This window comes from Gymnodraco acuticeps, unplaced genomic scaffold (assembly GCF_902827175.1).
Source record: "Gymnodraco acuticeps unplaced genomic scaffold, fGymAcu1.1, whole genome shotgun sequence".
Classification (NCBI taxonomy): domain Eukaryota; kingdom Metazoa; phylum Chordata; class Actinopteri; order Perciformes; family Bathydraconidae; genus Gymnodraco; species Gymnodraco acuticeps.
This window is the reverse complement of record NW_022992250.1, coordinates 518,372-530,630: the sequence shown is the minus strand read 5'-3', so window position 1 is coordinate 530,630 and position 12,259 is coordinate 518,372. Positions and strand designations below refer to the sequence as shown.

General features: G+C 41.7%; 1 protein-coding gene across 7 annotated transcripts in view; it reads right to left on the bottom strand.

Annotated features, from left to right (window-relative positions):
- rapgef6 (Rap guanine nucleotide exchange factor (GEF) 6) overlaps window positions 1-12,259 on the bottom strand; it is a 159,465-nt gene that overhangs the window by 118,565 nt on the left and 28,641 nt on the right. For all 7 annotated transcript variants that reach the window (XM_034206548.1, XM_034206549.1, XM_034206550.1 and 4 more), the window contains exons 2-3: window positions 2,989-3,059; window positions 1,922-1,978 (exon numbers count right to left, since the gene is read on the bottom strand). In XM_034206548.1, the coding sequence (XP_034062439.1) occupies window positions 1,922-1,978; window positions 2,989-3,059 (128 nt within the window). The remainder of the gene's footprint in view (window positions 1-1,921; window positions 1,979-2,988; window positions 3,060-12,259) is intronic.

Below are 12,259 nucleotides of genomic sequence, written 5' to 3'. Positions count from 1 at the left end.
GGTGTGTGTGTGTGTGTGTATGTGTGTGTGTGTGTGTGTGTAGTCTGCCTCTAGTGCTGAATGGGTGTGTGTTGATGTTGATGGTAAATGAAACCATTAGGTGTCTAATGTGATTTCAGCGAGTGTGATAATACATCAAGAGTATATGGAGCCTCTCTCTCATGCTTTCATGCGTCTCAGTCCACCCTCCATCTCTCTCAGTTCCTCCACTTCCTCAAAATCCTCATTTCTCCCCTCGTTTCATGTTCTTGTCCCTCCTCCCTCTTGACATCTCTCCCCTTTTTCTCTTTCCCAGATTCACCTCTCGTTGTCTGTCCTCTGCAGTCCCCTCCTCTCACTTTTTTTCTTTTTAATATACCTCCTTCTGACTCTTATTTCCTTCTTTCTCATCTCATTTCTTAATCTTTCACTAGCCTTTTGTTCATTTCTCTTCTACTCCTCCTTCCTCTTGACTAGTTTTCCTCCAAATCCTCATTCTATATGATGCTTAAATCACTTATTTTCAACATCTACCTCATCCATCTCAGTATCCATCTATTCCCACACCCTGACAGACAGGCTATCAGTGGATCTTCTGACATTACCATCAGATCAATAGATCACTGTTGTCATCCGAACTATCTCAATATATCTCAAACCAGGATTGGGCCTTGTTACGTGCTCCTCTCCTGTTTGTCTCTCTGTCTCTCTGTCTCCCTGCTGCACAGACACACCTGGTCCGCCCCTGGCTCCGCCTCCCCCAGGTGTCCTAATTACGTTCAGCTGGGGACTTGAAAAGCAGAAGCTGGAGGAGAAGAGTGCTCTTCCCCAATCTTAAAGCCGGAGGAGGTTGTCCGTGGTCTTCCTCCTTCTTCTGCTTCAGGATCTGTAGATTCCGAGTGTTTTGTGTCTAATGTACTCTGGAGGAACAGGTAGTCTAGGTTTTCGCGGCTTTGTTTTTCTCCCGTAGGGATTTGTTAGGTTTCTGGGTAGCGGAGGGCAGCTCTGAGTCCTACGGCCCGTGGTGTGGCTGGCCCAGGCCCCCTTTGTCCTTTTGTTTGTTTCCTGTCCTCCAGTGCATTGTTATTTGCCGGTTGGCCATGTAAGTACGGATGTATCAATAAATGAACACCGTTAAATGCTGCGTGTTTGCTGTGTTTTCTATGTTGCGGGTCTCCCCAACGAGTCTCTACCATTAAGTAGAGGGCGGGTCGTAACAGGCCTAGATGATCACTTCAACAACACTTGAGGTTTTAGTGGACAGTTTTAAAGCAGCACATCATGTGGATGATTGAGCTGTCTCAATCCAGGCTTTTGCTTATAATATATTCTCTTGAAGAATTTTGTGAGATGCGAATGTTTTAAAAGTTATACTTAAAAAGTTTTTTAAAACTGTACACTTATTTAATTCAGTCACTGTAAAGGATGAATCTGGTGATATTATATACTGTTCGTATTGCCAACAAATTCCATTACAAGAATAACACCAATTGTTCCAACATAAAGTATCATAGCGCTCCCATTGTTGTCCAAAGACTATTAAAACAATTTCCTAAACATAGTCTTTAGCACCTCTAAAAGCAATATATGAATCTGGAAAATGTGACTTATAAAAGCATAACAAAAGTACACATTTAATGTTATTTAGCTCACGCTCCAGTAGAGTTTGAACACACTCATTAAACCGCCCACAGTATTGTTTTTGATACAATTGTTATTCTCACTAGATTCTGTGATAGTGGAGCAGGATATTATTGAAGAAAATAGTGTGAAACTTGGTAAATACTGGTTATAAAACATACAAAACCACTTATTCTTTAGTAAAACAAGCATTCCTTAGCAGATATGTGAATATAAAGAAAAGAAAAGAAAGAGGGTGACAAAGAGAGTGCAGCAGAATACAGCAGAGCACTTCCTGCTCAGTGTGAGAGTGTATACTTACTAAAACAGGATGTGGTTCGCCTCATGTCTCTCATATCGGGCAGAGGTACACATCGACCTGAGACAGACACACAGAGATGTTCACTTTTTCCCACCAAACACATCTCTGGTACATTTCCAGCGTTAACAACCCATCACATATCCATCCCAAACGTCTCATCTTGGACACCATCATTGCTATCTGTCAGCTCAGTGTCAAAGTGACCTGATACTCACTGTATGGATGCATTTGTTTTAGTCTTGAGTCGTAGCAGAATGTTGCTGGGTCATTAGTCTGTTAAATCTAATTAAAAAGCCAAATGTACAGTTGAAGTACCGTATCTTGATTTATTGATAGGTGTTGTATCACTAAAACCTATTTCATGTTTATATCCATGTCTAAATGTCAATTAAAGCCTTAATTGTTGTGTATTTCATGTTAAATGCTTGTGTTTTGGAAAGTGCTCAAGCACATTCTAAAACCTCCTGTTCAAATGTGTATTTCCTGAACCGAACAAGCAAAGAAAACATTCCAGACTTAAGGAGGAACATTTCAAACATGCTTGGTATGAGCGGGAGAATGTCTGAAAGAAACCTGAACTTTTTAAATGATAAAGCCAGGACAGAAGCAACCTGAGGCAAAAGGTAATTGCAAAACAATTCTAAGCACCCTTAAACCTGTTAGGGTGGGCTGTGCCAAATTGAAAGAAGGCCTAAGGGTGAATAACCTGTATTTGGTGAACTGATAATGTGATTGGCCCTTCACAAAGATCAGTGTGTAGGATAAAAGGAGATATACAGTGGTCTATAGGAGCCACTCGCCTTCCTGGAGCCAGCGTTGGTTTGTCTGTTCTGAGCTATTTTAGAAACATGGGGATGGTGGAGAATTGCTAAGATTACCCGGTAACAGAAACACAACAGTCATTGGTTTCAGGTGATTATAAAATAATTAAGAAATAAATACGAATATCTTATTGAATTTATTTCTGTCATTAGATCACCCTAAATGCATGACACTGGCCTTTATCAACCCCAAATCTAAACTCAGAGGGTAAAAAAGTAAGAGTTAGGTGAAATAACTGGACTCACCTGAGCTGATGTTCCCTGAGGTGAGAGAGGACGTCCATGTGGTAGAGGTGGCAGTAGATGGAGTGCAGGTCCTGCAAGACAATGAAATACAATGTTAATGAACATGTCACACGCTACAGAAAATACCAGATAAGTGACATCATTTAATTATCCAACATATCCACACGCAAACACAAGTAACTTGCTTTTGTAATCTGCTCTACTAATAATGGAAAACCATTTCATGAAACAAACTTCACAGCTTTCTCAAAAACACACATTTTGTGATATATTTATTACATACAATGTAAAGCTTTTAAAAGAGTAGTTCATTGTAGAGAGTGTGGGGAACGTCTCAGCACCATCTAAATTACATCCAGTGCACAGCCTTGACAGATGCCACTTGGACCATGCCACACTCTGCCTATCAGATTGACACCCTCTAAACAGACGGACAGGCAAAGCACTTACACACACATGACAGCAGTGAGACAGGCACAGATATATCCAGCCACAGACTTAAAATAGCCTCCTATCAGGGACAGCTGTCAAAACATCAAGAGGCGGTCAGTGTGTGTGTGTGTGTGTGTGTGTGTGAAGGGAACAGCTTCATGTAAGGATCTGTAGGATCAAACAAACAGAGGCCACAGTGCGACTAGGCTTAACAGGTGGACTGCATGGTGACTGGGTTGTACACACACTCTCACACAGAAGGACACACACAGGACAATTCATTAGAGACGATCCGCGCTTCTAACTTTTGGATATACGCTCTATTTTCTATTCCAGTCTGAAAGACAGTATAAGTTATGTGTACAATATTTGAAGATTGTTTAGTAGTTTGTACAAAACCAGCAGGTTAAAGCAATAGTAAGATATTTTTTTAAAAGGCTTTACTTCTTGCCAAAAGCTAGATGTCCGAATAGATATGCATCTGCTGAATATAATACAACAGCAGAGTGCTAACTTAGCTTAGCATACGACTTTGCCTAATGTTAGCAAAATCTATTTAGCAACACCTCTTAAGCTAACTCATTAGAATTGTGTCATGTCTGTTTGATTTATACCCAAAAAAACTAAGTATAAATATGGTTATTCACCCCAAAAAAAATTCAGTGATGGGAACACTACCCCCATCCCCCCCCCTTGTTGCCTGGCAACTGGGCCTGGCCTTTGGACCAAGGCAAACTTAATTGTTTCCCTCATTGTTTGTGTGTGCCGAGTTTCCTGGCTGATGAGGGTAGCCTCAAAGCATACAGACAGGATGGTGGTATCAATCTGTTCACTCAACTTTCCTCAAATAAGAGGTTTATTTTCTTTGATACATAGATACTGCACATATAGAGTTTATACATATATATATGAGCAGACCTTCTGAAACTTCTGAAAGCTAATTCAAGAAAATAGTTTCTCTAACAGTCATCCCTCTTCAAAATAAAGCCAAAGCACAGCTGCAGTTTGGAAAAGAACAAACAAAGATATGGAGAGATATAATGCAATAATCTGAACTAATACATCAGACAATCCTATTAGGACATGTTCGCAGTGTGTTGCCTTTGTTGGAACTCTTCTCCTCACTGCTGGTTGTGTTTACACAGTACTTAGGCAGACTGAGGAATTGTTGTTCAATCTGAAATGTACTGCGAAGCATTTTATACTAATACTGACAGCCAGACAAAACATGTATGTATTTTAGGTTGTAACACCGCTCAAAGAGATAAACACATGATGGATTATATTCCGAAACAGCAGATACGTTTATTATGCAAATTATACAAAGCCCATGAGCCATTTTAATGTAATAAGGTTAATAGACTTTACAAATCTGATCAGTGATGTTATAGATATTACTATACATTAGTAGAATAATTGGGACATATAAAATAAACAAAGCATGGGAAGAATTGTAGGTTAATAAAGCAGAATAACAGCAGTACAGCTTTTTGTGAGAGTATACTGGTTTGTGTGTGTGTGTGTGTGTGTGTGTGTGTGTGTGTGTGTGTGTGTGTGGTGTGTGTGGTGTGTGTGTGTGTGTGTGTGGTGTGTGTGTGTGTGTGTGGGTGTGTACGTGTGCTGGTAACGGTGCACTGTAAACGGAGTAAAGCAAAAGTGGAGCTCAACACTGGGGATTGTGGAGCCTTTGAACGGACAAACGCACCTCTGATGTGTTTTTTGCTCCGTCTGACACAGGAAGGAAGAGGAGGAGGAGGGACAAGCGTGACGAAGGAAAATAACAAGTACCAATACCCTAGAGCAGGGGTTCCCAACCCCCGGTCCGCGGCCCGGAGGTGTTACTGCCGGGCCGCGAAATAGCTGTGAGTTTAACGTAATATTTGCAGAATTATAAATATATAAAGATATTTTATTATCATAATATTTGTTTGTACCTATACCAGTCATATTATTTAATCAAGTAGCCTAGTTAATCTTTCACCAGAAAACCGTTAAAAATGGCTTTTATGATGTTCCGAGGGATTCGGCGGCTCAGCCTGGTCTCAGCCTCTCGTGCGCAAGAGAAAGTTACCGGTGCGCCAAGTAGGAAGAGGAGCGCACAGGAGACAACCGTTTGATTGCAGACTGTTATGTTTATGTGGGGAAATGGCAGTGCATACATTATTTGAGATATATTTCAAACTCGGACTTCCTTTTAAGGACATGTCGGCCAGGGGTGTATAGCTATTTGTTGAAGCACCGGATTGGCAAAACAGGAGAGTAAACCAGTCTGCCTTGATCTATGAATTCATGTCCGGGACTCTCGCGGTATCTGCTGCCCGCAGCTGTTTTATAGAAGGAACACCTCCTTCACTTCATGAAATGGCTGCAGCATCAGGAGGCAGCGGGACGTATACTCCGCCTCTGAGAAGTGCAGCACCAGCGCGTAAAGAGCTGTGTTTACCTTCATCAGAACAGCTTAAGAGTGACTGCAGGCTGCTACGTGTTAACCACACACACCTCTACACACATCTCTACACACATCGAACTGCCCGATTACTCCTCCTTTTATTAGTTTTATGAAGGAGATGTCCAGTCACCAAGGCGCATGTGGTGTGTGTGTGTGTGTGTGTGTGTGTGTGTGTGTGTGTGTGTGTGTGTGGTGTGTGTGTGTGTGGTGTGTGTGTGTGTGTGTGTGTGTGTGTGTGTGTGTGTGTGTGTGTGTGCTCTGCTCAGCTCAGTGTTTGTGTCTGTCCGACACCGGCATTTGTTTCAAATGACCATGAACAGTAATTTACACACATCTGGCTAACTCCATAGTTAGCCATGCGGGTGTTCCCAAAATAAATTAGTTTAATCTTAATCTCGATGTAGTGCTAAATACTGTCGGACGTGCACCGGAACGAACGTCACTATCATAATATCTTCTGAAAACAAATGCCAGACCACACACACACACACCACACACACACACACACACACAGACACACACACACACACACACACACACACACACACACACACACACACACACACACAACACACACACACACACACACACACACACCACACACACCACACACACACACACACACACACACACACACACACACACACACACACACACACACACACACACACACACACACACACACACCACACACACACACACACACACACACACCAACACACCACACACACACACACACACACACACACACACACACACACACACACACACACACCACACACACACACACACACACCACACACACACACACACACCACACACACACACACACACACACACACACACACCCTTCATAATGCGCCTTCTCCTCGTTTTCATGTCTCGTTTTGTGAAAAACCAAAAAACGACACCGGTTCTTTTATAAACGTTGTTAATATGTTTTGGATGCATTTTTTTTTTAGCTTGCTTGTAAGCGCTTTGAGCACCAGGAAAAGTGCTTTATAAATGTAATGTATTATTATTATTTATTATATTGTTCTAGTATTTGTTCAGGCTGTTACATACAATTAGCCTCTGTTGCTACCTGCTGGTGCTGGTAAATATTAAAATCAGTTAAAAAAAATGTTTAATGTATCTGCCGGTCCTTGGCACAATAAAGGTTGGGAACCCCTGCCATAGAGGAAGAAAAAAACAAGAGAGGATTACATAGTGGATATAGGAAGCAAAGGTGAAATAATACATCAGGTGAATATCAGTCTCCCGGGTTTGATCCATGCACTTTGTACAACACTGCTGAGGGCTATCCTGTAGTCATAGAAAAATAAGTATTCATAGGGAAGGGTTCTCTCATTTCTCTGGGAACATATACTGACGGGTTGGAAATAAATCAAGATTGCAATGTACACTTTTGGTAAGGGTTTAAATCTTCTGATTCTTCTCACTCTGTAACATTAGACATGTCCAATCCTCATCTTTACCTAGATAATATAGAGTACTACCTCTGCAGAAAGGCTTTTTTTTTTGCACCTGGAGCTACATTTAGTCTCTAATTACTCCTGTCTAAAAGCATTTTGGTTCCTCAGTTGCTCAGAAGGTTCCTGTGGTGGAAACACCCCTATTGGAACCCTATTGGATGATTGCTTTTGTGTACATGACATTTCCCTTGGGGATTCATAAAGGGAAAAGAAGAAGAATAACTCATCTTAGTTCCCTTTAAGAGGAAAGCACAGTAAGCTCCTTAAGACGCTGACAACTGCAAACTCTGTCTATTTAAATAAAAGTTTAAACTGTGACGGACGGCAGTTTGACCAGGACAGCCGTTTTACAGAGCGAGTTGTAACCTCCATTCACTGATCCTCAGGCGTAAACAGTGCGCAGAGAGCATGGAACATATTGGTTCACCAGGGTGAGTGGAACTGTATTGACTTCAACTCACAGTTAACTGGGTTAGTGAGCACAACAAACTGCTGCAGTAAGCGTTCCTGCCATGTTGCTGAGTGTGCATGTGTGCATGTGCATGTACAGTAAGTGTGTGTGTGTGTGTCAGGACATAAAGGCCTGCGGCATCTAGCTAGCATGGGGGCTCAGCGTAGATGAGACAGCCCAATACCAAGCTCAGCAGGGTTGTTAGCATGTTCCTGGGTTACAATAAAAGCTGACTCGAGAAGACATACAATTATTTCACCAGTTACACAGTGTGTAGCCTTTCATTTATCTCAACTTAAAATGTGGGGATGATCAAACAGAAATAATTTCCATATTCTTAGCTTCTTGTGGAAGGACGATCCGATGCTTCTGTATGAGCTTTGAGCTTAAATGTCATTATAAATCCATTCATGTTTTAGGTTGTTAGTGAGTAGGGATCACATTCATCACAATTTCCCCCAAAGAGTCCCAAAAACCCAAAAATGAAAACAAAAAATCTAGGGATGCACGATATTGGTTTTTTGAAACCGATACCGATACCGATAACTTCCTGCTTCTCAAGACCGACACCGATAACCGATAATAAAAAAATCTTTACGCCACTAATTATTTTAACGCGATTAACGCATGTGTATTTTTTTTCCTCGGCCGCCCCGTAGTTTCAGAGCGCATCGAGTTTAAAATACCATCTATAAGCTGATGCTGACAGCCCCGCTCCTGCCGCCCGCTTGTGGCAGACCACACTTCCACGCTCACCGGCAGGCACCGATCTGGAGGACCGGGAGGGTGTGGCCCGAGCGAGCGAGAGAGAGACCTTACGTGCATTGTTGTTGTTAGCATCTGGTGCTAGCTAGCTGCGCTAACGGATATACGGAGCTGTTTAAATGAAAACAGAGGAGCGACATTTCGCCACAACTGCGCCGAGCACTTGACGTTATGCAGGAAGCCAGACAGTGGGACATTGTACGAAAAGTGTGCGCAACATGATTGCAGCGTCCAGGCAGCTCCGGTTCGAGCATATGCCTTGAGTTGCGTCACAGCCAGGCATGAGTTAGGGAGCGCTGGATTTGTGAAAAACTCCCCTCTTCCTAAACCACTAATACCACAGTACTGGCAAAACGGGAGGAGCCGAGTGAAAAACAAGCGCCCCTCATCCCAATCCACCCACACCACAGTATTTTTTTCTTTTTTTTGACCCAAAAAATATATTGTATATTATCGGGGCTATTAATACTGGTATCGGGTTTATCGGGATGACGTCATAATTCCTAATACCGGACCGATCATTATCGGGCCGATAATTATCGTGCATCCCAAATCCTAATATCAGAGAGGCTAAAAAAAGTCTTAAATGGTCCAAATTATGTTGTTTCGGTTTGCCTTTCCTGTAGGGCTGCTCAATTAATCGTATTTTAATCGCAATTACGATTTTGGCTTGCAACGATTATGAAAACAACATAATCGGAATACATTTTTATTTTTTGGTTTTTCAGTTGAAGTATACTTAAAGTTCAGGATAATCAACTGTTAAAAACATACTGTTCAATTATTTTTTTTCAATATATGGATGTTTTCAAAGTAAATGAATAATCGTTTTTAATAATCGTGATATCAATTATTGACCCAAATAATCGAGATTATGATTTTTTCCATAATCGAGCAGCCCTACTTTCCTGTAGTGTGTTGTGAAGATTTGTGTGCATGTAAATGGTCTGCAAAGGCTAAAATCCTAAAGGAATTTCTCCCCCCGCCAACCCCCCTGTCATCATCAGAGCAGACTGGGCTGGGCTCTGGTTTCAGACGGAGGGTGAAAAGAGGTGCTGCAGCTCAGGCAGTATGAGACAAATAAAAACCTTTCCAGAACATGAAAGCGAGTAAACATGTCGCAGTAGAGCAGGGGTGGGGAACCTCCGGCCCCCGGGCCGTATACGGCCCGCGAGACCATTTGGTACGGCCCTCGAGGTCATTTATAAACACACACAAAAAATAAAAATAAATAAAGAAATCTAGACCGCAAAAAACATTAAACAAGCGAGTGCCTGTTTTTCCTGGCCAAGGTCAGGGTCCTTGAACACAACACAAGCCTAACGTGTCATCACGTGGTATATGTCTCGTCTGACAGGGGTGGAGTTCTGACGGGGAGCACCAGAACGCCGCTCCGGGCCGGGACTTCACAAATTGCAGTACCCATAAGGAGACATACACATGCCGCAGTTTTTGCGTGGCTGTGTCTTTAGTTGAGAGCCCAGTGGGGATCTGTTCATCTGTCATACTGATCATACAGTCAATAACTTTGTTGTTGTTATTAGCATCTGGTTAGCTAGCTATGCTAACGAATAAGAAGCTTTTTCTACAACCAGTGAGGTAAAGGCACATCTTTAAATGATCATTATAGTTATAAAAACACAAGAAAATAAAGTAAACAGGTATAAAATACTATATGACAGTAAACAAAAGTTCTTATTAATAAACATACATACATTAAATACAGTTTAAAAGGGGAGTGATTTGTAAAATATCCATAAAGAAAAATAAAATCTGTTTACAGTTCTGTTTTATATGGATGTTGAGAGATGTATCCATAGATCTCTTCATTTTGCTCTCAAAGTGCACCAGATTGATGCTTTTAACTTCAATATTTAAAAAATAAATCTTCCCGGGACCCCCCTAGATGAGGTTAGCCCCCCCCCCCACTTAAATCATGTTCACATGGATAGGAAACTAAATACATGTGCACACATCTTGTGTCCATATCTTTCTGTTTTGGTGGTCATGCCACAACCGTGCACGTGCATGCATGCACGAGTCATGGTGAGATATCTGGATTAAGAGGTTGCTTTTTCTTTGCACAGCATGAAAGAAAGGCCAAATGAGTGGGCTGTGATTTTAGTATTTTTAAGCAGAGGTCAATCATTTGTACGGCCCTCGGAGGATGTTGAAAAAATTGAAATGGCCCTTGAGAGGAAAAAGGTTCCCCACCCCTGCAGTAGAGCCACAAAATACAAGTATGAAACCTGAAAAATAAACATAATCTTTAACTTATCTTAACACCTCATACAGTGAATGTATTGATTATTTTACTGCATGACCCTTCAAAACACACAAGGTTTTTTCTACCACTACAATGCTTCTACACACGACGTCCATGTAGCAGCTGTCCCACATATTGATCGCTGTAAAGCAGGTCATCGATAGAGCCAGACAGACAGATAGCAGGATGTCCGAGCAGGGGATCTCAGCCCTGTCGTTTCAATCGGTGGTCTCCCAGAGAGAGGATGGTAATGTGATCACTCCACCGCCCACTTCAATCTCCCTCTCTCACTCTCCATCCCTTTCTTTGTGCCCTCAATGCATACATACACTGCTTGGAATTGAACTGACTGTGTGGTAGGTGCTTTTTGATGGCATACACTGGGAAAACAATCCCTATATTTTAATGTTGTAGTGTCAATCAGCATATTCTGCAGTGGTGACACTATTCCCAAACCACATGACAAACCATAACTGTTATAACGTTTCAAAACACAATCTTGCTATGCACACAGCTTCAGTTTAGATGATGTTATTGGCACTTGAAGATTGGCCAAATATTTTGCACCTCAATAACTCAACACTTATCATTCTTAAATAGGATTCATGTGTGATAATATGAACACATGCATCGTTTTTTTTGCAACTATCAAAGCCATGTCCATCATGTCATCAGCTTCTTCTAGTCCTGGACCATGCATTGTTGTCTTAGCGCCCCCCCCCCCCCCCTCCTCCCTGCAGACAGGGCAGCAGAGTGATCCTCCTCAGTGACTTCCTGACCTCCTGTCCTCTCTGGAAGCTCCTGATGGCCCGGTCTGAGAGTAGGTCATCACACCCTCAGGAGACGCAGCCATTAACTCATCACCAGATGAGGCATTACAGATGTCTAATATGGCCAAACTCAAACAGCGGTCAAAGTCATATTCGTTTTAGAATTGATCTTTTGTTTTTAACATTCTAAAATGGAGCCCAAACCCAATTTACTCCTGGGATAATTAAGGCAGTAAGGTTCTGATGATTACTTTTAATCATCTGGCTATTATGATTATACATTTTTTTGGATATGTGTCACAAATATGCTTAGTTTATTTTTGATGTTGTTTATGTGAGCAGAAAGAAGCCAGATACATTTTTTAAACTGCTGTAAACTCCAGAGAAAAAGGCTGTCTCCAAAATACAACAAAAAAAAAAAAAGTGAGTTTGGAGATGCAACCAATTAGGGCTGCACGATATATCGTGTCATGACGATATGCGTATGCATTCACATCGCAGGACGTGCGATTTTTTATTTATTTTTTTAAAAAAAGTTTAGGGCTTGCGATAATAAGTAGGCAAATTAACTCAAACACGTCATGTTACAATTATTTTGCTGCTTGCTACAAAAGGAAAACGTGCGCGGCTCTCATGTCAGGGGTACTTGAGTGAGTGACAGCA